This window comes from Camelina sativa, chromosome 5 (assembly GCF_000633955.1).
Source record: "Camelina sativa cultivar DH55 chromosome 5, Cs, whole genome shotgun sequence".
Classification (NCBI taxonomy): Eukaryota; Viridiplantae; Streptophyta; class Magnoliopsida; order Brassicales; family Brassicaceae; genus Camelina; species Camelina sativa.
Genome location: NC_025689.1, coordinates 22227769 through 22254460, shown reverse-complemented (window position 1 = coordinate 22254460; position 26692 = coordinate 22227769). Strand labels below are relative to the sequence as shown.

At 34.5% G+C, this 26692-nt stretch overlaps 6 protein-coding genes and 1 pseudogene across 12 annotated transcripts; 6 read left to right on the top strand and 1 right to left on the bottom strand.

Annotated features, from left to right (window-relative positions):
* LOC104701045 (calreticulin-1) lies at nt 2630-5727 on the top strand. Of its 2 annotated transcripts, XM_010512970.1 has the most exons (12): nt 2630-2786; nt 3360-3467; nt 3543-3735; nt 3820-4183; nt 4267-4353; nt 4445-4502; nt 4775-4842; nt 4928-5023; nt 5104-5151; nt 5241-5270; nt 5358-5459; nt 5552-5727. In XM_010512970.1, exons 1-12 carry the CDS (start codon nt 2693-2695, stop codon nt 5561-5563), a joined length of 1260 nt encoding a protein of 419 aa, XP_010511272.1. In that variant the 5' UTR covers nt 2630-2692; the 3' UTR covers nt 5564-5727. The 2 variants fall into 2 exon arrangements, with proteins under 2 accessions (XP_010511272.1, XP_010511273.1); XM_010512971.1 differs by lacking the exon at nt 5241-5270 and having other exon boundaries at nt 5368-5459.
* On the top strand, nt 8976-12087 carry LOC104787391 (calreticulin-1-like). 2 transcript variants are annotated; one of them, XM_010512969.2, is made up of 12 exons: nt 8977-9133; nt 9707-9814; nt 9890-10082; nt 10167-10530; nt 10613-10699; nt 10792-10849; nt 11126-11193; nt 11272-11367; nt 11449-11496; nt 11586-11615; nt 11705-11806; nt 11901-12084. In XM_010512969.2, the coding sequence occupies exons 1-12, from the start codon at nt 9040-9042 to the stop codon at nt 11910-11912; spliced, it is 1260 nt and encodes a 419-aa protein (XP_010511271.1). In that variant the 5' UTR covers nt 8977-9039; the 3' UTR covers nt 11913-12084. The 2 variants fall into 2 exon arrangements, with proteins under 2 accessions (XP_019101544.1, XP_010511271.1); XM_019245999.1 differs by lacking the exon at nt 11586-11615 and having other exon boundaries at nt 8976-9133; nt 11715-11806; nt 11901-12087.
* Nucleotides 12861-14367, top strand: LOC104787390 (GTP-binding protein SAR1B). The gene is made up of 3 exons (XM_010512968.2): nt 12861-13041; nt 13229-13360; nt 13784-14367. Exons 1-3 carry the CDS (start codon nt 12913-12915, stop codon nt 14102-14104), a joined length of 582 nt encoding a protein of 193 aa, XP_010511270.1. The 5' UTR covers nt 12861-12912; the 3' UTR covers nt 14105-14367.
* Nucleotides 14478-15248, top strand: LOC104787388. The gene is made up of 4 exons (XM_010512961.1): nt 14478-14574; nt 14666-14745; nt 14828-15053; nt 15136-15248. The coding sequence occupies exons 1-4, from the start codon at nt 14502-14504 to the stop codon at nt 15246-15248; spliced, it is 492 nt and encodes a 163-aa protein (XP_010511263.1). The 5' UTR covers nt 14478-14501.
* LOC104787389 lies at nt 15167-18599 on the bottom strand. Of its 5 annotated transcripts, XM_010512964.2 has the most exons (12): nt 18522-18599; nt 18100-18271; nt 17333-18023; nt 17097-17181; nt 16885-16972; nt 16619-16803; nt 16412-16544; nt 16183-16319; nt 16017-16091; nt 15757-15867; nt 15428-15533; nt 15167-15242 (listed from the first exon to the last, which is right to left on the bottom strand). In XM_010512964.2, the coding sequence occupies exons 2-11, from the start codon at nt 18242-18244 to the stop codon at nt 15453-15455; spliced, it is 1731 nt and encodes a 576-aa protein (XP_010511266.1). In that variant the 5' UTR covers nt 18245-18271; nt 18522-18599; the 3' UTR covers nt 15167-15242; nt 15428-15452. The 5 variants fall into 5 exon arrangements, with proteins under 5 accessions (XP_010511266.1, XP_010511264.1, XP_010511267.1 ...); XM_010512962.1 differs by lacking the exon at nt 15167-15242 and having other exon boundaries at nt 15330-15533; XM_010512965.2 differs by lacking the exon at nt 15167-15242 and having other exon boundaries at nt 15330-15533; nt 18506-18592.
* LOC104787387 (chaperone protein DnaJ) lies at nt 20422-22149 on the top strand. The gene is made up of 5 exons (XM_010512960.2): nt 20422-20802; nt 20886-20973; nt 21105-21175; nt 21283-21342; nt 21778-22149. The coding sequence occupies exons 1-5, from the start codon at nt 20686-20688 to the stop codon at nt 21916-21918; spliced, it is 477 nt and encodes a 158-aa protein (XP_010511262.1). The 5' UTR covers nt 20422-20685; the 3' UTR covers nt 21919-22149.
* Nucleotides 23135-26340, top strand: LOC104787385 (annotated as a pseudogene).

The window sequence follows — 26692 nt, the reverse complement described above, 5'->3', positions numbered from 1 at the left end:
ATTCTGTTCAACCTACAATTACAAAAAACATAATTTTCATGAATTGCTGGTTCCTAGTGGTTCACGGTCTGAGTCGGACACGCATTTTAGCATTTCATTTAGAACGAGACCTAAATGTTCATCACATTGTTTGATTCACCAATCGTTTTAATAAGCACCCTTTCGTGAATCAGCTGCACAGTGAAAGTTTTTGTTGGTTAAATAAGACGGGAGAACGAATCTTAAACGTTATTTTTGTTTTATAAATAAAATACACAATATATCTTAGAGGGATATTCGAACTAAATATTCAAATATTCTATTGGAATTTAACCACGAGTCTTAAACGTTGCTACCCGAAATCCGAAAAATTCCTATCCAAACCAGTCCAAACAAATTTATATCAAACAAAAAAATAAGGAAAAAGGTATCCCTTAATTAAATTTTCCTAAAAACTTTTAAATGAATTTTAATAACTGGTTTATATGGTGTGATAAGATAAAATTAATTTTATAATAATTCATAAGGGTTACATTTTAATTATTATATAAAAAATTTACATATTCAAATAAATCTAACACATATATATTATATTGACAAATTTTAGATTCTAAATAATAATTTTATCGATAAGGATAATAGATTTTGTAAATAGAAATTACAGTAAAATTATTTAATAATTATTAGTTGTTATTTAATTGACATATTATACATTATTATCTCATAATCACATACTTATAATAATTTTTGACAGTTTAAGAGACTCACCATCCGGACGAAAATAAAAAACTGAACCAAACCGGACTCGAACAAAACCGGTTCAGATCCACTATGAGTATGAACAAAATTATCCTTATGGGTCATGTACATGTTCACCCATGAATATTGATTCGGATCCCAGTATTTCCTTTATACCTAAACACATATCCAATTACCCAAATGAATTGATATTTAAATATCTAAAATATGTATACTCGATTATACCCAGTATTTTTGATATGCTTACGATTAATCAACGATTACAGCTAATATAATTTAACCATATATTTATAGTTAACGATTACTGTTTTTAACCATTTTATATGGTTATGGTTTAAATACGGTTTATTTTTGGTCATGCCTACAAAATAACCATCTACAACATAATATTATTTATTTATTTATTTTGGCAACCTTCTTTTTTTATATTGCTCTTTTTATTTATTTTTTTTCCTTTTTATTCTTATTGTTCCTTTTATGATTACCAATCAAACTTATAAATAAATGTTAAGGAATGATTGAAAAAAAAATTAATAATAGAAAAGAATTCGGAAAAAAATAAATAAGGATGATAATAGTGATATTTTGGAAGATTTTTGAATCAAGAAAATTATTAAATCCACTATCTAGCTAGTTAAAACCACAACTTATAAGCATACTTGATTTTTTTAGGATATATTTGTTTATGTGGTCAACTCTAATAACATATTCCCTCCGTTTCACAAAGAGTGTCATTTTGACCAATTACACACAAATTAAGAAAAACTTGAATTATACATATATGTCCCTATTTAATGAGCAATTTATTATTTAAATCTAATAGAAAAAACTTTGGATTAAGGGTAAGTTAGAAATTTTGATATTAAAAACCACATTGGAAATATAAAGTGACAGTCTTTGTGAAACAAAAAAAAATACTCCAGAATGACACTCTTTGTGAAACAGAGGGAGTATTGTTTAAATTCAAAGTTTGAAAGTTTAATAAAAATAATGAGATACTCAATATATTTTACTGATTTTGAAATAAAGTAATTAGTCTATCTAAGGTTTATTTTTTGGTACATCTAAAACTCATCTAAAACTCATTTTTGGTACGTCGATTGACCTCAGTATCAAGTGTGATCTTGTTTTTGTTTTTTGGTTTCCTTTCCATGTTTACATTATATTCCCTTTTTATGGTTTTATCAGATGATAAAAAAAAAAAAAAAAGATATAAAATCCAACACATTAAAATAAAAAAACTAAAATAACACCTAAATAGAACGTCAAACTCTTAAAAGTAAAGATAACTAGATGATGAAAATTGCTTCTCTTTGAAGATGTTGAACATTACTCTTTGTACTGTAGCTTAATATTTTTACCTTCAATCATAAAAATATCATTTATTTATTTATTTACTTACTTTTTACTACAGTAATAATACTTTTATTTTAAGGATATATTGCATTTTTCTTATCATATTAAAATTAAGAAATTTATTATTTAATTCATCCAGTGGTAGTTAAATGAGAGAAATACAATTAAATCTTAAACATTTTTTGTGATGTACATACTAAATTACTATATTTAAATCTTATTTTCTTGGAGATAAATACTTTTCATTAAATCTTATACAGAAAACAAAATATTTGGAAGATAAAATTAGTTTTGAAATCCGGCTATGGAAACACCCTTTAAATAAATACTCCAAGTCTAAGTCCATATTCACCAAAAAAAGAAAAAGAAAACTCCAAGTCCACTTATTGTCCAGTGATATTAAGCCACGCCATTCCCATGACACGTAAATCTGACGTGTACGTCATTTGTTGGTAAACATGTATTGAAAGATGACACGTTATTAATCCACGAGAGCTTCTACTTCACTTGCAGCTTCTTCTCTCTCGTATATATATATATTTCAATCTCTTCTGTTTAACTGGTGAAGGGCTCTCTGATCTGATCCGAGTTTGTAGCAATGGCGAAACTAAACCCTAACTTCATCTCCTTGATTCTTTTCGCTCTCGTGGTGATCGTCTCTGCTGAAGTTATCTTCGAGGAAAAATTCGATGGTAGGCTACATACATTTCTCTCTCAGTCTCTTCTCTTAGATTCTAAGTGTGTCGATGCGATTGATTGATGCTTTTATGATTCTGTTTGCGATCGCTAGATTGATTCGTTTGACTATTCGTTTCAATTCGATGAAGTTTTTCTTCGAAAATGTTTGGTTAGGATTGTGATAAATCTATAGATCGATGATTAGTGGCGGCGTTTGTGAATTTGTGGATTTTGATTATACTTTGATCCTTTTGATTTCGATAAATTATCGTCAGTGATGAAGTTTGTGATGATTAAAAACTCTTATGTGGCGGCGATTTGGAAAATCACAGTAATACTGTTTTCGATGATATTAAGCGTGTGATGGCTTGGAAACTATATGATTGTTTATCTGATCAGCAAGTCCTGATAGATTTATGTTTTGATTGATCATTGTAATTTTTCCTTTTTATGATCAACTCTTTGAATTCGTATCATCTGAGAAACTTTGATATATGAAGTAGACTTGTTATATACATTCAATCAGACGATTTTCTTGTCTGATGTCTCTTTTGCTGTGTTCTTTTGTTTTCTCTTTTATTCTAAAGATGGATGGGAGAAGAGATGGGTAAAATCCGACTGGAAGAAAGATGATAACACTGCTGGGGAGTGGAAACACACAGCTGGCAACTGGTCCGGTGACGCTAACGATAAAGGTATGTTTCACGACCAGTGATGATGATGATTCATTGTTGCTTCATATTCTCATGTCAATGATCACTCTCTTGCAGGTATCCAGACTAGCGAGGACTACAGATTCTACGCTATATCAGCTGAGTTCCCTGAGTTCAGCAACAAGGACAAGACCCTAGTCTTCCAATTCTCTGTCAAGCACGAGCAGAAACTTGACTGTGGTGGTGGCTACATGAAGTTGCTCAGTGATGATGTTGACCAGAAGAAATTTGGAGGAGACACTCCTTACAGGTGCTTTTTAGGTTTTCTTTTACCATCTCTATATCAAACTTCAAACATCATAGGCTTATCTTTTTCTTTTTTTTTTACCTGCAGCATTATGTTTGGCCCTGATATCTGTGGCTACAGCACTAAGAAAGTACATGCTATCCTTACCTACAATGGAGCAAACCATCTGATCAAGAAGGAGGTCCCATGTGAGACTGACCAGCTTACCCATGTCTACACATTCGTCCTCCGCCCAGATGCTACTTACAGTATCTTGATTGACAATGTTGAGAAGCAAACTGGTAGCCTCTACTCTGACTGGGATCTCCTCCCACCAAAGAAGATCAAGGATCCCAGTGCCAAGAAGCCTGAGGACTGGGATGAGACTGAGTACATTCCTGATCCGGAAGACAAAAAGCCAGCTGGATATGATGATATCCCAAAGGAGATCCCAGACACTGATGCTAAGAAGGTTTGAACCTTTTCTGGCATTGATGCATATTAAATCTAAATCATCGCTTGCTGGGTTTTTATTTGCATCCTTTGTTTTTTTAGCCTGAGGACTGGGATGAGGAAGAAGATGGTGAGTGGACTGCTCCAACCATTCCCAACCCAGAGTACAACGGTGAATGGGAGGCCAAGGTTTGTTGATTTTTTGCTGTATAATAAGAGTATTTAAGATAGTCAAACTGTGTGGCTTTTCTCTAATAGTTGTTGTCATATTGCCCTGTAGAAAATCAAGAACCCAAATTACAAGGGCAAGTGGAAGGCTCCAATGATTGATAACCCTGGTAATATTCTCTCTGTGATTCATAATGTCCACAGTATTCATGTAATAAAATGCTCCATGTCTCTAAAATATTAATTTTTATAACAAAATACAATCTCACACCAGCTTGACGCGACTAGGAATCCATCATACTGTATATTCAACTGAAATACTTCTTTAGAATCTGTTAGTTATGGATCATAGATGTAACAAAAGTATTCAGTGTAAGATTTTTGTTTTCCATGAAGTTATATGGGATCAGTAGTAAGTCTAAGTGTATCATTTTTTACGCAGAGTTCAAGGATGACCCAGAACTCTATGTCTTCCCCAAATTGAAGTATGTTGGAGTGGAGTTGTGGCAGGTAATAATAATATCTTGTCCCAGAAACGTTTTTCTTCTTTTCTGATGGTGTATGTTTGGTACTAAACACTTGATATTTTTGGTAGGTGAAATCTGGATCCTTGTTTGACAATGTGTTGGTAAGCGATGACCCAGAGTACGCTAAGAAGTTGGCCGAGGAAACATGGGGAAAGCACAAGGATGTATGTTAATCAATCCTTGTTCTTCGTTTGGTTTACTGTGGTTAATGAATAATAACTAATAATCTAGTCTGGTATTACAGGCGGAGAAAGCAGCATTCGACGAAGCTGAGAAGAAGAAAGAGGAAGAGGTAAATAACAATCCTCCATCCAAAAAAACATTATCTTATTCAAATAAGTTTAGTAATCAAGTTTTCTTGTATTTTTTTGGTATTACCAGGAATCAAAGGACGCTCCTGCTGAATCTGACGTAAGATCTCTTGGGCGTCACATTAATATGCATAGTAAACCTCTCTGTTTCTGTCATGGTTTGACATAACTTCACTCTTTGCTACAGGCTGAGGGAGAAGCAGAAGATGATGACAATGAAGCAGATGACTCAGACAACGAATCAAAGTCTGAGGAAAGCAAGGAATCCGAGGAAACCGATGCTGCCCATGTATGTTTCTAGACATCTTTTTCAGCTTTGAAACCGAGAATTATACTGAATTGGCCTGTGTGACTAACTTCGTGATAATGATTTTACTACAGGACGAGCTTTAAGCAAAGATGGTGGAGAATATTAAAAAAGTTTTCGTAGTCTTTCTTGTTTTTACCTTTTCTTCCAAAGGAACTCCTTAGCTCTAGTTTGGTTGGGCTGTATAACTTTTTAGCTTCAAACATCAAAGCTTATGGTGAAATGGTTGTGGCAGCTTCTTCTCTCCCCTTCCCTTTACTCTCATGATCATCTCTCTCATATTCTCTTTACATGGATTCACAATAGAGAATGAAATAAGTAAGGCTGTCTAATAGCATTTCATTACATTAGTCATTTTATTCTGTTCAACCTACAATTACAAAAAACAAAATAGGATTCACAATAGAGAATGAAATAAGTAAGGCTGTCTAATAGTGTTGATGTCCCTTTCGGTCACAATTAGTATGTTTAGTTCGGTCAAAGAGGGTCGAAGTTCTCTTCTATTATATTGATGTCGAAACACAAAAGACGGGCTACAACGCGATTTAAACGGGTTACAAAAGTAGACGAGGATAGTAGACGAGCTGATCTCTCGTCGATTCTTCGAGCTATGAGCTTAGAACCGTTGACTTTTGCTTGGATGAGCTAAGCTCTTGTACTTGCTGTACGACTTCTCCTGCTTTTCCTCGATCCCCTTTTCTAAAGGCCGTACGCCCGTATTTATAGGGAATCGTGTCGGTTCGTCTAGGAAAAATACCATAATACCTTTCTCTCTCGAAAGGGATATTTATGGGTTTTTTCCTGGGTCGGGCCCTTTTGTTGGGGTTGGATCTACCCCTAACAAATAGCATTTCATTACATTAGTCATTTTATTCTGTTCAACCTACAATTACAAAAAACATAATTTTCATGAATTGCTGGTTCCTAGTGGTTCACGGTCTGAGTCGGACACGCATTTTAGCATTTCATTTAGAACGAGACCTAAATGTTCATCACATTGTTTGATTCACCAATCGTTTTAATAAGCACCCTTTCGTGAATCAGCTGCACAGTGAAAGTTTTTGTTGGTTAAATAAGACGGGAGAACGAATCTTAAACGTTATTTTTGTTTTATAAATAAAATACACAATATATCTTAGAGGGATATTCGAACTAAATATTCAAATATTCTATTGGAATTTAACCACGAGTCTTAAACGTTGCTACCCGAAATCCGAAAAATTCCTATCCAAACCAGTCCAAACAAATTTATATCAAACAAAAAAATAAGGAAAAAGGTATCCCTTAATTAAATTTTCCTAAAAACTTTTAAATGAATTTTAATAACTGGTTTATATGGTGTGATAAGATAAAATTAATTTTATAATAATTCATAAGGGTTACATTTTAATTATTATATAAAAAATTTACATATTCAAATAAATCTAACACATATATATTATATTGACAAATTTTAGATTCTAAATAATAATTTTATCGATAAGGATAATAGATTTTGTAAATAGAAATTACAGTAAAATTATTTAATAATTATTAGTTGTTATTTAATTGACATATTATACATTATTATCTCATAATCACATACTTATAATAATTTTTGACAGTTTAAGAGACTCACCATCCGGACGAAAATAAAAAACTGAACCAAACCGGACTCGAACAAAACCGGTTCAGATCCACTATGAGTATGAACAAAATTATCCTTATGGGTCATGTACATGTTCACCCATGAATATTGATTCGGATCCCAGTATTTCCTTTATACCTAAACACATATCCAATTACCCAAATGAATTGATATTTAAATATCTAAAATATGTATACTCGATTATACCCAGTATTTTTGATATGCTTACGATTAATCAACGATTACAGCTAATATAATTTAACCATATATTTATAGTTAACGATTACTGTTTTTAACCATTTTATATGGTTATGGTTTAAATACGGTTTATTTTTGGTCATGCCTACAAAATAACCATCTACAACATAATATTATTTATTTATTTATTTTGGCAACCTTCTTTTTTTATATTGCTCTTTTTATTTATTTTTTTTCCTTTTTATTCTTATTGTTCCTTTTATGATTACCAATCAAACTTATAAATAAATGTTAAGGAATGATTGAAAAAAAAATTAATAATAGAAAAGAATTCGGAAAAAAATAAATAAGGATGATAATAGTGATATTTTGGAAGATTTTTGAATCAAGAAAATTATTAAATCCACTATCTAGCTAGTTAAAACCACAACTTATAAGCATACTTGATTTTTTTAGGATATATTTGTTTATGTGGTCAACTCTAATAACATATTCCCTCCGTTTCACAAAGAGTGTCATTTTGACCAATTACACACAAATTAAGAAAAACTTGAATTATACATATATGTCCCTATTTAATGAGCAATTTATTATTTAAATCTAATAGAAAAAGCTTTGGGTTAAGGGTAAGTTAGAAATTTTGATATTAAAAACCACATTGGAAATATAAAGTGACAGTCTTTGTGAAACAAAAAAAAATACTCCAGAATGACACTCTTTGTGAAACAGAGGGAGTATTGTTTAAATTCAAAGTTTGAAAGTTTAATAAAAATAATGAGATACTCAATATATTTTACTGATTTTGAAATAAAGTAATTAGTCTATCTAAGGTTTATTTTTTGGTACATCTAAAACTCATCTAAAACTCATTTTTGGTACGTCGATTGACCTCAGTATCAAGTGTGATCTTGTTTTTGTTTTTTGGTTTCCTTTCCATGTTTACATTATATTCACTTTTTATGGTTCTATCAGATGATAAAAAAAAAAAAAAAGATATAAAATCCAACACATTAAAATAAAAAAACTAAAATAACACCTAAATAGAACGTCAAACTCTTAAAAGTAAAGATAACTAGATGATGAAAATTGCTTCTCTTTGAAGATGTTGAACATTACTCTTTGTACTGTAGCTTAATATTTTTACCTTCAATCATAAAAATATCATTTATTTATTTATTTACTTACTTTTTACTACAGTAATAATACTTTTATTTTAAGGATATATTGCATTTTTCTTATCATATTAAAATTAAGAAATTTATTATTTAATTCATCCAGTGGTAGTTAAATGAGAGAAATACAATTAAATCTTAAACATTTTTTGTGATGTACATACTAAATTACTATATTTAAATCTTATTTTCTTGGAGATAAATACTTTTCATTAAATCTTATACAGAAAACAAAATATTTGGAAGATAAAATTAGTTTTGAAATCCGGCTATGGAAACACCCTTTAAATAAATACTCCAAGTCTAAGTCCATATTCACCAAAAAAAGAAAAAGAAAACTCCAAGTCCACTTATTGTCCAGTGATATTAAGCCACGCCATTCCCATGACACGTAAATCTGACGTGTACGTCATTTGTTGGTAAACATGTATTGAAAGATGACACGTTATTAATCCACGAGAGCTTCTACTTCACTTGCAGCTTCTTCTCTCTCGTATATATATATATTTCAATCTCTTCTGTTTAACTGGTGAAGGGCTCTCTGATCTGATCCGAGTTTGTAGCAATGGCGAAACTAAACCCTAACTTCATCTCCTTGATTCTTTTCGCTCTCGTGGTGATCGTCTCTGCTGAAGTTATCTTCGAGGAAAAATTCGATGGTAGGCTACATACATTTCTCTCTCAGTCTCTTCTCTTAGATTCTAAGTGTGTCGATGCGATTGATTGATGCTTTTATGATTCTGTTTGCGATCGCTAGATTGATTCGTTTGACTATTCGTTTCAATTCGATGAAGTTTTTCTTCGAAAATGTTTGGTTAGGATTGTGATAAATCTATAGATCGATGATTAGTGGCGGCGTTTGTGAATTTGTGGATTTTGATTATACTTTGATCCTTTTGATTTCGATAAATTATCGTCAGTGATGAAGTTTGTGATGATTAAAAACTCTTATGTGGCGGCGATTTGGAAAATCACAGTAATACTGTTTTCGATGATATTAAGCGTGTGATGGCTTGGAAACTATATGATTGTTTATCTGATCAGCAAGTCCTGATAGATTTATGTTTTGATTGATCATTGTAATTTTTCCTTTTTATGATCAACTCTTTGAATTCGTATCATCTGAGAAACTTTGATATATGAAGTAGACTTGTTATATACATTCAATCAGACGATTTTCTTGTCTGATGTCTCTTTTGCTGTGTTCTTTTGTTTTCTCTTTTATTCTAAAGATGGATGGGAGAAGAGATGGGTAAAATCCGACTGGAAGAAAGATGATAACACTGCTGGGGAGTGGAAACACACAGCTGGCAACTGGTCCGGTGACGCTAACGATAAAGGTATGTTTCACGACCAGTGATGATGATGATTCATTGTTGCTTCATATTCTCATGTCAATGATCACTCTCTTGCAGGTATCCAGACTAGCGAGGACTACAGATTCTACGCTATATCAGCTGAGTTCCCTGAGTTCAGCAACAAGGACAAGACCCTAGTCTTCCAATTCTCTGTCAAGCACGAGCAGAAACTTGACTGTGGTGGTGGCTACATGAAGTTGCTCAGTGATGATGTTGACCAGAAGAAATTTGGAGGAGACACTCCTTACAGGTGCTTTTTAGGTTTTCTTTTACCATCTCTATATCAAACTTCAAACATCATAGGCTTATCTTTTTCTTTTTTTTTTACCTGCAGCATTATGTTTGGCCCTGATATCTGTGGCTACAGCACTAAGAAAGTACATGCTATCCTTACCTACAATGGAGCAAACCATCTGATCAAGAAGGAGGTCCCATGTGAGACTGACCAGCTTACCCATGTCTACACATTCGTCCTCCGCCCAGATGCTACTTACAGTATCTTGATTGACAATGTTGAGAAGCAAACTGGTAGCCTCTACTCTGACTGGGATCTCCTCCCACCAAAGAAGATCAAGGATCCCAGTGCCAAGAAGCCTGAGGACTGGGATGAGACTGAGTACATTCCTGATCCGGAAGACAAAAAGCCAGCTGGATATGATGATATCCCAAAGGAGATCCCAGACACTGATGCTAAGAAGGTTTGAACCTTTTCTGGCATTGATGCATATTAAATCTAAATCATCGCTTGCTGGGTTTTTATTTGGATCCTTTGTTTTTTAGCCTGAGGACTGGGATGAAGAAGAAGATGGTGAGTGGACTGCTCCAACCATTCCCAACCCAGAGTACAACGGTGAATGGGAGGCCAAGGTTTGTTGGTTTTTTGCTGTATAAAACAGAGTATTTAAGATGGTCAAACTGTGTGGTTTTTCTCTAATAGTTGTTGTCATATTGCCCTTTAGAAAATCAAGAACCCAAATTACAAGGGCAAGTGGAAGGCTCCAATGATTGATAACCCTGGTAATATTCTCTCTTTGGCCATTTATATTCATAATCTCCTTAGAAATCATGTTATAAACCCAGGCACCATGGCTCTAAGATAGTAGTTCAGGTCTTATAACGTGGTACAATCTTAGACCAGCTCGTCACATTTACGAATCCATAATTTTTAACTGAAATACATTTTTGAGTTTATGTTTGTTATGGATGTAACAGTATTATTCAGTGTAGTTTTTTTGTTTTTCATGATGTAATATACGATAAGTAGCAAGTCTAAGTATATCAATTATGATGCAGAGTTCAAGGATGACCCAGAACTCTATGTATTCCCCAAATTGAAGTATGTTGGAGTAGAGTTGTGGCAGGTAATAATAATATCTTGTCACTGATTTGTCTTCCATGATAGTGTATGTTTGGTACTAAACACATGGTATTATTGGTAGGTGAAATCTGGATCCTTGTTCGACAATGTGTTGATAAGCGATGACCCAGAGTACGCTAAGATGTTGGCTGAGGAAACCTGGGGAAAACACAAGGATGTATGATAACCAAATCTTTGCTCTTCGTTTGGTTTACTGTGGTTAATGAATAATAACTAATAATTCAGTCTGGTGTTACAGGCGGAGAAAGCAGCATTCGACGAAGCTGAGAAGAAGAAAGAGGAAGAGGTAAATAACAATCCTCCATCCAAAAAAACATTATCTTATTCAAATAACTTTAGTAATCAAGTTTTCTTGTATATTTTTGTTATAACCAGGAATCAAAGGACGCTCCTGCTGAATCTGACGTAAGATCTCTTGGGCTTCACATTAATATGCATAGTAAACCTCTCTGTTTCTGTCATGGTTTTTGACCCAACTTCACACTTTGCTACAGGCTGAGGGAGAAGCAGAAGATGATGACAATGAAGCAGATGACTCAGACAACGAATCAAAGTCGGAGGAAAGCAAGGAATCCGAGGAAACCGATGCTGCACATGTATGTTTCTAGACCTCTTTTCTGCCTTAAAACCCAAAACATATATAGTTCTTTGTGCTATGTGACTAACTTTGTGAAAACTATTTGATTACAGGACGAGCTTTAAGGGAAGAAGGTGGAGAATTAAAAAGTTCTCAGTGTCTTATTTTGTTGTTCTTACCTTTTCTTTCAAAGATTTTTTTTTAGCTCTAGTTTGGTTGTGATGTAGAACTTTTTAGCTATCATGGTGATATATGGTTGTGGCAGCTTTATTAGACTTGAGAAAATCCTTTCTGATTCTCTTCATCTCTCTCCTTGTTTTTACCCTCATGATCCTCTCGTATTATCATATTCTACGGATTCACAATAGAAAAGGAAAAAAAGGTAAGAGATCTTAATTGTTGGAGGGAAAACATTCACTTACTTGAACACCACCACTGTCTCATAGCAATGTCATCATATATTCACAGCAATATAGAGTTCATCCTGCTTCAAACCAACATTTTATTGCAAAAATAGAACTTCATGAATGATAATTTTCTCCCCAAACAACAAGAGAAGTTGATGCGTTCGTAGTGGTTCATGGTCCGAGTCTGGCACGTATTCTAGTAGCAGATTAACTTAGAAGAAGACCTAGTTGTAAAATGTGACTGTTTTGATATATTAAAATAACGTAGCACTCAGTGACTCACAATTAGGCTAGCACTACTCTCATTAACCAGTAAACGAGAGTTAATGAATGTTCTAAAAACTGAACTAATAAACTCTTTTTTATTTTATTTGTCGTCCAACTTAAAAAAAAAAACATGTCTTGTTTTAAATAAATCAAAAATAGTACTACTTATTAGGTTATTTAAAAAATGTCAATGAAGTAAAAATGTCAATTAAAAAAAAAAACACAGCCGCTACCGCTAAGTTAGAAAATGAGTAGATCTGATGGTCCAGGTTGGCTTTTCAATGACATCAACCATAAGGATACCTTCCACTCATAACACGCCACGTCACTACACCAGCTCGATCATCGGCCACGTCTGTTTCCATATTTTGTTTCTTATAACTCTTTTTTTATTTTTTTATATATTTTCTTTGGCGAAAGATCGAGAGATCAGAGACCAAGTCACGAAACCATGTTCTTGTTCGATTGGTTCTATGGAATCCTAGCCTCTTTAGGGTTATGGCAAAAAGAAGCCAAAATCTTGTTTCTCGGGCTCGATAATGCTGGCAAAACCACTTTACTTCACATGCTCAAAGACGAGGTTTGATTTTTGTAATTGTTCGATCTCGATTTTCAATTTTTTTTTGGGTAGATCTATTTAGTCATGTCTTCGTTTCATGAATTTTAGGGTATTCATAGTGGCTTTTCGATTTCGTGTTGAGTGAGTTTGTGTCACAAATTTAAGATCTGACTCTTTCTTCTTCTTTTTTTTTGGTGGTGTAATATAGAGATTAGTTCAGCATCAGCCGACGCAACATCCAACGTCTGAAGAACTTAGCATTGGCAAAATCAAGTTCAAGGCTTTTGATTTGGGAGGTCATCAGATTGCTCGTAGGGTTTGGAAAGATTACTATGCCAAGGTTCATTACTATATTCTCTCTTTACTAATACCTTTTCTCAAATCGAACAGAGCTATGTTTTATCTGATGATTGTTGCTGGTATGCTAATTCAAAAGCTTAGATGGAAGTTTCTTTCTTACATCACAATTCAAATTACACATGTGTTTGCCTTCAAGATGGTTTTAATGGTCTTGATCTGAGAGTATAAATTAATGATCTTTTCCTTAAGTTCTACACAGTTAGAAGTGATGTTATGGTTTTTAGACCTTTTGCCATGTATATCATCAGACTAGAGTTGTTTAAGATGAACCTAGAGCTGGGATATTCTCATATCAGTGATATCCCTTTTGGTGATGAGTTTTTGTAGAGCGAACTCGAAGTATGTTTTGTTCTCTGTGCTGATAGAAACTCTTTTTTTTTTTTTTTTTTATGGTTGCATAAAGGTTGATGCTGTTGTCTACCTTGTGGATGCTTATGACAAAGAAAGATTTGCTGAGTCTAAAAGAGAGCTTGACGCTCTTCTCTCAGATGAAGCCCTTGCAACCGTTCCCTTTCTGATTCTTGGAAACAAGATTGATATCCCTTATGCAGCTTCTGAAGATGAATTGAGGTATCACTTGGGTCTCACTAACTTCACCACCGGCAAGGGAAAAGTTACACTCGGAGACTCTGGTGTTCGTCCACTCGAGGTCTTCATGTGCAGCATTGTCCGGAAAATGGGTTATGGCGAGGGATTCAAATGGCTCTCTCAGTACATCAACTAAGGACAGAACATCATCAAGTCTTTTTTTTCTTTCATATTTCAATCCAAACCCGAGAAGATTTTCCGTACAATTTGTCTATTTCTTCAAGCTAAAAGATTTGTGATTGATGATGATATCACATCCTTCTCCTAGAAGTCTTGAACACTCTTTTGTTTTTTTTTTGTTGTTTTCTGTGTTAAACATAAGTTTGGTGGCTTGCATTTCCAAACTTATTTCATGTCTCTCTGGTCCACATTTTTGTCAACTGCTTATGTTTCATTGAACACTATTCCAAGTTAGATCACCAACTTTTTTGAACATACACTTTCACTTTATATTAACGTGTGTCCTACCTCGCCACCCTATATAAAATCAATTCAGCAATCAATCTCTGTCTCTCGTTCTCTCTTTGTTTGCCATGAATGTTCGGACGGTGTTAAGACTATGGCTACTCTATGCAGTGTTGCTTTTTAATAGTCAAAGATATTCAGGTGCAGTTTAGTCTTTCAAGTCTCAGATTCTCTTTGTTAAGACACTCATTAAGTTAATTTGGTTTTCATTCTCTTGAGATTGTTGATGCAGTCAATGCGCAGGGTGGTGGTGTAATCGGAGGCGCAGGGATTTTGGTTCAGAGAGCCGCGTTCTGTTTTAACAATAACCTGGTAAGTGGTAGTATGATCAATGACAAAACCTCGTAAAAAGAAATCACTGTTTGACAATAGCTTTTTCTCCATTTTTTTACAGCTCTACAGAGGGTGCAATGAGGCGTTCAGACTAAACGCAGGAGGTGAATTCAAGGTTCCACCAGAGGAAACAGACAGGTTCTGCAACGGTCCTTGTTCCGCGGAAACAGAACTTGTGCTTACATGCATCAATAGCGTCATGTCTGATTTCGTGTTTTACAATCGGGCTACCCCGAGAGATATCAGGAACACCCTCCGTGGTGGCTGCAGCTCATCTTCCACACGAGGTTTTTAACCATAAAATACCCCTAACTTAACATCCTACACATAACTATGAAACATGAACTTGACTTGAGTCTGGATATATAGGAAACTTCAATGTGGGAGATTATGCTCAGGGACTCTATTTTGGCAAGGCCGGTAAAAAGCTGCCTGGATTGTTCATTGGACTAGTTCTCGGGTTTGTACCGTTGATCCTGTGAAGAGTATGTATGTAAATGATATTCTCCCTGTTAAGATCTCTTTTTCTTTTGTTACTCTGAAACAAGATTTCTTTTGTTTTGTTTTTTTTTTTTTTAATTAAAGCAAATCAATCCTACATAGAGAAGCTACGGTTAAATGTATCTTTTCATTTTAGAGTTTGAACGGATATTTTACACACTTGCTCCTTTCTTTTCAATGGCTTGTTAAATGACTGAAGCTGATGTTTGCATGGAATGGCACTTAGGCTTCTTCTTCTTCCATTTCGGGTTATCCATGTGGGAAACCTGCACAAAATTTAGGTTCATGTTAGATTCCATATTTCAAGCTTTACACACCAAAATGCCATTTTAATCGCATATCATCCCCACAAAACTAACTCTTTAAGATATCATCAAACTCATATTTTGTAAGTAAGGCTTGAAACCTGATGATTTTGAGTTTTTGACTACGAAAATCGGCTTAAACTATCAGTTAAATGATAAGGGAATTTATATGAGAGCTACTTACAATTTGAGATTTCCACTGGACTGTTTCCAAACTACTGTCATGTGGAGGTTGATCGCGAACATGGCGAAATATGTGAATCAGCACTGCAGCATCAAGAGCAGCATACTCTAGCTGCACAATACACTTAATATCAGATTCGACAAATATGCTTCCACCCTCTCACTCATAACTCGGTCAAATTTTCGGCAGACTCTAACTTGTATATAACAATTGTGGTCCCTCATAATCATGACAACACATATATGGAGAAGAGTATACACCTGATTCTGGGTCAAAGGCCTTTGTTCCCAGTCGCTATTGCGTCTTGTTTTGTTCAAAGACACTCCCAATATTTTCTGATACCGAACAAAGAACACCAACGACAAGAATGTAATATCAAAGGATTTTGTGAACTAGGAGCTAGATAACAAAAAGACAAAAGCTCACCTTCGTTAGTCCTGCTAAACCACCACATGTCTCTTTGAAAAGATTTTGAATGTCTAACAACATGTCATAGCGCTTGAAACAGTCCAGATCTCCATATGAAAGGGCCAACTGCTTGATGTCACATTGAAAACTGTAACCTAAAGATAATTCATGATCATGGTGTTACTCAGTAAAAGAGCTTATCTTTATAAAGTAGACAAAAAGAGAAGAAGATAGATTTCACATGTACCGAGCTTTAATATACTATACGATTGCAAAATTTGGCCAAGGCAGTTATCCAGAATTTCAGAGGCATCATCGTAAAGCTTTATCAAGTCCAATATGAAAATTTTGGTATCAGTGCCAATTTGCATAATTGAAACCTGTAAACAAGAACAACAACGATAAGAATGTTACAGCATGTTAGGAAAGGGAAGAGACTGTACAAGTAATTTACCTTGCTCGGTTTACTGCCTTTGATATAAATGGGTTTCCATTCACAGTCAATACCCACAACTCTACATCCTTGAAGAAAAGAAGTTGCTTTTCTCAACTCATTAACTTCATCAACCCAGACTACATCTTCCACAGCTAGATCGTTGAGACGCAGAAAGCTTTTTTCAAGAAAACAAACCTCAGCCTCTGAACAACATAAAGAATACCATTGTAAGCTTCTTATAGTTTTTGAAAACACTAGGCGAGGTTCCGTGCAGCAATATATACCTTGTGCTTTTGGCAGACCTTCAAGTGAATATCGATCACACAGTTCATCAACCTTCTCCAAGTACCCAGCTTCCATTGCCAAATAGACCTATAAACTCAAAAAGCCACCAACACTTCAGTAAAACAGATGACCGCTTCATGTTACAAATCTCCCTACGAAATGAAAAAAAAAATGTCTTTACACATTAATTTCACGTATAACAAGTGCTTACCAGATACTCAAGAAGCTGTCTTTCACCTTTTGCCATATTTTCAGCAACATCCCAGCATGCTTTTTCTGCCAGATCCTTCAGTGCACTGCCAGTTAATCAGAAAAATATAATCTTTTAGTGTTAATTCTTCATATGTATCTGCTGACTTGCTGATTCTAGATAGACAAGATCCAATACAGGTAAAAGATAAAAGCTGTCTAATGATTACAATCAGAAGCAAAAGCGACTGCAACAACCTTTCTTTACACTTGTAACACAATTCCGGAAATTCCTGCTGGAGATAGTTCTTCTTTATAACATTGTAAGCTTGCTTTAACATATTCCTTGAACCATATTCTTGGACAAGAACGCATAAACTGGGCCTTCCCATGAACGTAGCCCATTTCTCTGCAGCTTGAAAGTCTTTCTCCTCAACCATTTGTTGAAGAAAGGTTTCTCCGGGGAAACGGAAAGAGAAATGCTCTAACAAAGACACAGCCGTCATGAAAGATTTCAACTTGATCAAGTCAGAAATGTATTGTTCCAGAAACGCACTTCCACAAGCAAACCCATGTCCATCCCAAACATCCGAGACAGACAAGGCTTCATCAATGCTGGTTAACCCCACATCAAACACTTTAAGAGTATGCAACATCACCTTCTCATCATAAGCTACAGAACCTCCAACAGTAGCAAGGAAGAACTGAGCAGCTAGTTTTCTCGCGGAACACATATCATCTTCACTTGTTGGTTCAGGTACTGCTTTAAAGAAACGGCGAAGAGCTGATATAACCAAGTGACTAAAGCCTTCACCATATACACCAAACATAGGAAGCACAATGAGACACTTGACAATGAAAGTAGCAGGTCCTGGTTTAGGTTTATTAGCAAGAACTTGATGAACTCGATACTGCAAAGCTTGGAACTTCTTAGTTGCCTTCAAACTTCCTGTAAACACACACCCATTAATCTGCTTAAACCGCACACAATTGGGGACTTATAAAAAGTCTAGCTAAGGACTTACCATATTTATAACATTCTTTGAGAAGATATAAGAACACAAGTGGAGACACATAAGTTAAATCTGAATAAGCATGTAAACACACTGTTCGTGCTTTAGCGTCTTCATCTCGTACCTCCAAATCAGCTTGTTCTGGATCCAAACCCATTTTGAAACCTCTCCTAGTCAGAAAAATCTGATGTCAAAGCCAAAAAGTTACTATCTTTGACCAAATCAAGCAGTTAGAGATGATTTATGCAAAGAAAAAACGAAACTTTGAAATCAAATTTCAGATTTTTTTTAAGAAAAAGTGAAGGGGTTATTATGAAAATCCAATTTTTGTAGAGTTGTTTGTTGTTATAAAGCGGTAACTAAAAACACTCATAATTATATGGACAAAGAAGATTTTATTGTATAAAATGTTTCTCACCGGAGATTTGACTTACCGGCGAGGATGGCCGGAGGAACGAGGAAAGAGAGAGAAAGACAGAAGTTGAAGAGTTGTTAAAAGAGGACAGTATCTTTCCTCTAACGGCAAAATATCCGTCCGTTGACTCCGTTTATCTAGGTTTCAAATGTAAATTGATCTAATCTCTGAGGGTCTTTTTGTCTTTGGATGTATTTACTGCCCACAAGGCCACAAGCCCACAACTAAGGGTGTGGACCGAACCGCAATTTCGTTAATTCGGTCCGGTTTTTTTGTTCTTTCATTGTATTTATTTAATATGCCTTGCCGAGAATACGGCTAAAAGTAGACTTGAAACCTATTATCTTCCAAAAATACCGGATATCCGGATTCGTCTTAGAGCTACCTAAAAGTGTATCCGTGTAAACATAACTGAAATTTCGTTAATTTTGTCCGGGTTTATTTCGATTTCAGCATAAAATGATTAGACTGTTTTATTTTAATCCGGTGATAAGTTCGGTAATGAGAATTGATTCGTTTATCAATTTTTTTAAAGAAAGTTTTTGGCCTAAATCGAAACTGAATGTACCAAAATCGTTTAAAATGCATGTACTCAATAAAGAAAAAATACCAAAGTTACTCATAAATTTGGAATCTAAATCGAACTAAATATTGTTTTAGTTTTTCTTTGGAACCCATAATTTTACATGAACTGAACGCATGTTTATCTCTTCCGAACCAATGTTTGAATTTGGTTAATTTTCTTTTCGTCAATCGAACTTTTAAATTTTCAAACCAATCGAACGAGATTAAAGTTACTGATTGTCTTCAGACCTTTAGTAAAAAGCTAAGGACTGAATGTGAGTGTCATTGTTGATTATTTGATTGCATATCGATTGTGATAACAATGTAAAACTTATGAATAGTAATGCGATTCACGAATGATGACATTATCCAAAAAAAAGTATAAAAATATAAGAAATGGTTCATTAAATAAGATAATGAGATATATATGTTATTTGGTTAAGATGTTATGTACATTATTAATTTACAATGTTGGCACTTGCAAAATCATTTCACTCACATATAGGATGTCAAAATAGGTTAAAGTTAATGGGTTAATCCAAACCAATCCAACTCTTGGACCAAATGAGTTAGAAATTTGGGCACTAATGGATTAATGGGTTAAATGTGTTAATGAGTTTAATAAGTTAGGTTAAAATGGTTTTGGTGAAAATGGTTTAGTGGGTTATTAAATAACCAAACCAATAGAATTAAACAATATAAATCAAATGTATACGCCACATATAGCCGAATCAAATGTCTACACCAATTTTATAAACCAAAACAAACCTAATTTTATTAGGTCTCTCACATCAATCTCCCTTAACCTAAATTTTTTCGCGCCAAAATTGTGAAACCGGAATTTTGGTGAAGTAAATACATAATCATGTTTTTTGGCGGAATTTGTAAATAAATTTCAACAAGTTACATAAATAAGTAAATAACTATGATTTTCTTTTTTATACAAAATACACGCCTAGTGAGACTACCTCTCCATACAAAATTAAATAATTCAATGGATCTCTCTAACCTTTAGAATTCGTACGGAGGATTCAGACAACCCTATTGATAGTTTTGTTGTTCATGTAATCTGTTCTTAATAACTTAAGATTTATTTGGCTCTCAAAACCAAAATATAGATCCAAAATTTTTATCCAAATATACCCCTGGAGTAGGAAGTGCAACTAATTTAAGTTATCCTACAATTTTTTTTGGCTAACTTTCTAAAGGAACCAGAAGTTGTTACTCTTATTGGGTTTTCCATGGGCCTTAATTTAAAATGGCTTCCACACATTAACAATAATCTAACGAACACGTGACATATAATATAACAAAATATCGTAAAGATTTAAAAATATTAAAAAATTAGAAAAAATATCAAAACCCTCTCTCGAAGTTTCCTTCTCTAACTTCCATCTCTCTCCTACGAAGATATTTTTTTTTGGGTGTTTGTTGTTTCATTTCTCTTCTCTTCTCCATCCACAAAAAATAAAGGCTATTGCTTCTTCAACTCGCAGATTTTTCCGATGCTTCGACAGTGAAATTGACTTAACTAAAGAGAGATACATAACAGAACAACCTTTGAAAACGTAGCAGCGGGCGGCGGAGACGGAGACGGAGGAGCTAGCGGTTTTAAAAAAATGGCGTGTGAAGGTGGAGGAGGATCAAACATCAGATCTAGTTACTACAACGTTCTCGGGATCCGTAAAGACGCTTCCGTTTCCGATATCCGCACTGCTTACCGTAAGCTAGCCATGGTAGTAGCTGTATATGAACCTGATTTTGATTTTGAATCTGTGAATTTTTGCATTTCGTTGATATATTTGTTTCGGTTATGAAGAAATGGCATCCGGATAGATACGTTCGGAATCCTGGACTCGTCGGAGAAGCTAAACGTCGGTTTCAACAAATACAGGAAGCCTATTCTGGTAATTTCACCTTTTCGTTCGAAAAATATCTTCTTAACGTCCGTTAATTCTTGTCGTTATCTTTATATACGACGCTTGTTAACGTCCGTCTCAAGTAACAGCACAATTTTTGTTTTTCTTGGGTGAATTAGTTCTGAATGATGAGAATAAGAGGTCAATGTACGATGCTGGCTTATTCGATCCTCATGAAGATGATGACGATGTTCGTACACACTTCTTTAATTCCATTCTATGATTTTGCTTTAGAAAAAAAGATGTCGTTTTGTTTTTTTGTTTTTTTTTTTCTAATGTTTTACCCAAATGATTCAGGACTTCTGTGATTTTTTGCAAGAGATGATCTCAATGATGAACAATGTCAAAAAAGACGAGGTATGCCCCAGTTCTTTTCCAATTTGAATTCCCGGTTCAGTATACTTCCGTAGATCATTTAGTGTATGACCACTCGGTTCAGGATACTTTCGTTGATCATTAGTGTATTACCTCCCAGTTTAACAGCTCTGATTATTGGTTTAGACATAAAATGTATGATTTGGGCTTGGTTAGATTTCCTAGACCGGTTAAATTATTTGGTAAATTCAATTTTGGCCTTCTCGATTAGTTGAAGAATGTTTTGCTCAACAATAACCAATGGTACGCTGGTTTTGAAGATTTAAAGAGTCGCATTAGAGAGTTGATTGGCAAAAGTAAATCAAGTAAAACCAGAAAATTAAGTTAAACGAGGAAATAAACTTCTGGTTGTGTAGATTTAACTGAGAAATTANATTAGTTTTTACGAACCGGTTTGGTTCGGTTTTGATGAGTTAGGGAGAGAGTTTAGAGGACTTGCAACGGATGTTCACGGATATGGTTGGTGGAGATGGCGTGAGCTTTGACTGTAACAACAATCCAAAGGGTAGCAAAAGACAACGTGTCAATATATCGAGGAGTAGTGCTGCGATGCGTTAACGCTTACTACTTCTTCTGTGTGTTGTGTGTATCGTGTTGTATCAAAATTTCAATTCCATTTTCAATCGTCTAAGACCCCAATGCCCATATATAATAAAATATCTCTAAGAACTAGTTAGAATCTTTTGAAGTTCTTTTATGACGCGTGTTGGTTAAGTTGCTTTTGCTTCCCAACATGATCCCAATCACACACAAATGTATCTCTCTTGATTTGGTTAGGATCACATTAAATACTAGATTACCGCTGGTCAAAATTATTTATAAATAAAATATTTAAATTATAAATTGTATTTATTGGTTAAATATGTTATAATTATATAATAATTGTTAAATAAAACATATAATGCTGCAATATAATTTATTTTTTAAATAATATTTATATTAATTTAATTATATATGTTTATTCTCTGATACCAACAGTGTTAACAAAATAATGATATGATGTTTTATCCCTGTAACACTGAATTAATGATATCTTTTTAATTTATATAAATATCGTTAAACTCCGTCCTGCTATATAACCCCGTCCCGAGATATTTTAACTCACACTATATCATTTTAATTTTTAATATTTATTGTGTATCTACGGTATAATATTTATCATATTTAAATTTTTAAAAGTTTTAAATATTTATCATATTTAACTTTTTAAAAGTTTTAAATATTTTTCATATTTAATCTTTTAAAAATCTTTAAAACAAAGAACCAAAATAAACCAAATAAAATATTTTAAAGTTTGAATGTCTGATAAATCAAGCTTTTTACTCATTTGTATTTGAAATCATTTTGCTCTCTTTTATAGTATGACTCTGAACTATTGCCCAATTTGTATAGACGATGTGGGATATTGTACACGTATTTTTTATTCATCTATTGAGTAACATATGTCCGTTTTTAAAATTTTGTATTACATCATATGCAGAAAAAAATCACAATTTTTATTAACTAAATGTATTATATAATAATTCAAGATAATTTAAATATAAATTCAAATAAAAAATAAAAGAGAATCATATATTTATGTTTGAATGAGGTAGAAAGATTTCCTTATTTTTTTAAATCTTACCTATAATTAATTTTGAAGTTTTGGTAAATAATATTAAAATCAATGCATTAAATGTAGTTAAATGTAAAAACTTTCTAAAAAAATATTTTTGAGAAAAAACTGCTGCAAAAATACTAATATAGATATAAAAAAAAGGTTGTTGATTTATTTGGTTATCATCTTCTTACTAAAGATTCCAAAAATTGTTTATTAATTGAATGTTAGGAATCATGATTCCATGTTTAGTTCATGTCGGAAGATTGGACCGGACAAACGAACACGAGATTGTCGATTACAAAAATATAATCCACCGGTACTGAAATGAAATCCATTTTTTCAGACTAAACCTGGTTGAACCAAAATTCACTTAAACCGGGTTAAACCAACATTAATTCCCGGTACGAATTCTTTCTCTCTCGAGTCTCGAGCAGTAAGATTGTCGGAGTCAGAAATCGAGAAGAAACCTAGTTCAGCCGAAGATGATGAGATCGTTTGCGATTGCGTCGGCGGCGAAAAGATTTGGTCACCGGAGTCTTCCTGAGAAAGGTAAAACTGGAAATGCTCCTCCTTCGTTTAGCCATTGCAGTTTCGGTTGTTGTTACGGGGTAGTACGAGCTTTTTCTAGCGTCAGTAATGGTTACAGAGATAAATTGAGGAATGGGGTGAGTGATATGAAGTTAGATGAAGCAATTGGTTTGTTCAGTGAGATGGTACAGTCTCGTCCACGCCCTTCCATATTTGATTTCAGTAGATTGTTGAGTGCTATCGCTAAGATGAAGAAGTATGATGTTGTCATCTCTCTAGGTGAGCAAATGCAAAAACTGGGAGTTTCACATAATCACTATACTTACAGTATTCTGATTAACTGTTTTTGCCGATGCTCTCAAATCTCTCCTGCTTTAGCTGTTGTTGGCAAGATGATGAAACTAGGCTATGAGCCCCATATCGTCACGCTTACTTCAATCCTCAATGGGTTCTGTCACGGTAAAAAGATTTCAGAGGCTGTAGCTTTGGTCAATCAGATGGTTGAAATGGGATATAAACTTGATACATGGATATATATATATATATATAACCCTCTAATTCATGGGCTTTTTCGCGACAACAAAGTATCGGAAGCACTGGCTTTAGTTGATAGAATGGTTGCAAATGGCTGTCAACCGAATCTAGTTACTTATGGTGCGGTTGTGAATGGAGTATGTAAGAGAGGTGACATTGATTTGGCTTTAAGTATTCTCAAGAAGATGGAAGCTGCGAAAATAGATGCGAATGTTGTTATCTACAACACAGTCATTGATGGTCTTTGCAAATACAGAGAAGTTGATGATGCTGTTGACCTATTCAATGAAATGGAGAACAAAGGAATCAAACCAGATGTTTTCACTTATAACTCACTCATAAGTTGCCTTTGTAATTACGGAAGATGGAGTTATGCCTCTCGACTACTAAGTGATATGATCCAGAAGAAAATTAACCCCGATGTAGTCACGTTCAATGCATATGCGAAAGAGGGGAAGCTTTTAGAGGCTGAAAAATTGTACGAGGAGATGATTCAAAGGTCAATAGATCCTGATAATGTCACGTACAATTCATTGATCAATGGGTTTTGTATGCACGATCGTCTAGATGATGCCAAGAAAATGTTTGAGTTCATTGTTAGCAAGGACTGTCTCGCAGATGTAGTGACTTATACTACGCTTATAAAGGGTTTTTGCAAGTGTAATAGGGTAGAGGACGGTATGGCACTCTTCCGTGAGATGTCTCAAAGAGGGTTGGGATGGCAACGTTGTCACTTACAACACTCTTATCCAAGGGTTTTTTCAAGCTAGAGATTGTGATAATGCCCAAAAAGTATACGAACAGATGGTTACTGATGGCGTGCCTCCCAATACTGTGACATACAACATTTTGTTAGATGGACTTTGTAACAACGGGAAGCTAGAGAAAGCAATGGTGCTATTCCAGGATCTGCAAAAGAGTGAAATGGAACTTGATATTATCAGATATAATATTATGATTGAAGGGATGTGCAAAGTGATACACTTTGGTATCATATTGGGCCTTAACAAAGCCAATAAAACCCCAAAGGTAGAATCCACCACAAAAGCTAGCTTATGAGTGGGGGGACCAGTGGTGCTTTATATGGTATTGTGTTATTTCCTATCCCACCGATGTGGGACATTTATCAATACCGCCCCGTTTAAACAAGCGACATCCACGTCGCTTCCTCTCCCGTTTCTCTCCTCTCCAGCCGGACGTCGCATGTCCAAGGATCAGAATGCTCTGATACCATTTGATACACTTTGGTATCATATTGGGCCTTAACAAAGCCAATAAAACCCCAAAGGTAGAACCCACCACAAAAGCTAGCTTATGAGTGGGGGGACCAGTGGTGCTTTATATGGTATTGTGTTATTTCCTATCCCACCGATGTGGGACATTTATCACAAAGCTGGGAAGGTGGAAGATGGGTGGACTTTGTTTTGTAGCCTCAGCCTTAAAGGAGGGAAGCCTCATGTTATATAACCTACAATATTATGATCTCAGGATTTTGTGAAAAAGGCTTATTGCAAGAAGCAAATGCCTTGTTCAGAAAAATGAAAGAAGACGGGATTCTCCCAGATGATTGTACCTATAATACGCTGATCAGGGCACAACTTAAAGATGGTGACAAAGCTACATCAGCAGAACTCATCAAAGAAATGAGGAGTTGCAGATTTGTTGGGGATGCTTCAACATTTAGTTTGATCACTGATATGTTGTATGATGGGAGATTGGACAAAAGCTTTCTAGACATGCTTTCTTAAACCATCCTTGAGGTGAATAACCCTTTTATGTTGCTTTACTAGTGATTACTTTGCAGTGCAGTCCTTACATGTTCATGAATATGTTTTTTAGTTCATAGGAAATTCAAATGATGGTAACATTTTGTTTAACTTTGTTATTTATATATAGTTGATATGTTTACACTGATGATTATATAACTAGACCGAAGTTTCTTAGAATCTTCATGACGTTGCAGGGTCGAGCTCATGAGGTTGACTTCATGAAACTGGATTGAAAAGATCTACCTTTCTCCTAAAGAAAAAGTGGAAGGCTCAAACAAATGCTCAACAAAGTTCAAACAATTAGAGTGCATCATTCAAGTTGTTGTTTTTGGGATTCTTAGTGATAAATGTGGCAACCTTTACATTTGCAACTTTAGCTTAGTCAGTTAGGTAGATAGCTAACATGAAAGAATCTGTGGATTCGTGGAAGGATCCTTGGTTCTTTGATTCAGACTTTTGCTGTTTTCTTTATTGAAACAATGGATTTTTCTGTTGACAATTCAAAGACGTCCTTTGCTGAGATGATGCGAAGAAAGATGTTTTTGAGGATCTTATGAAAGCTCTGATGAAAACATGGTGTGTGTTAGATACTTAGATTAGTGTGCAGGATGAGATGAAATGAGTTCTTTTTGGTATTGGTTCTTGATCCCGTTCGGTTCAGACTGATCTAATTGCTTCATATTGTGTTTTCCTATGATTATTTCTATTCTTAGACTCACTCTTTTGAGACTCAATATCCATAAAACCTCTAGTAAACATTTTCATATTTGTTAACACGACCCTTTTGAATTATACTAATTTGTTCTTCTTATACGGATTAGTGACACTTGATTATAAAACCAAACAGTACCAGAGAACACAGAGTGAACCAGTGGGTTATTGAAATAATTAGATGCAGAGA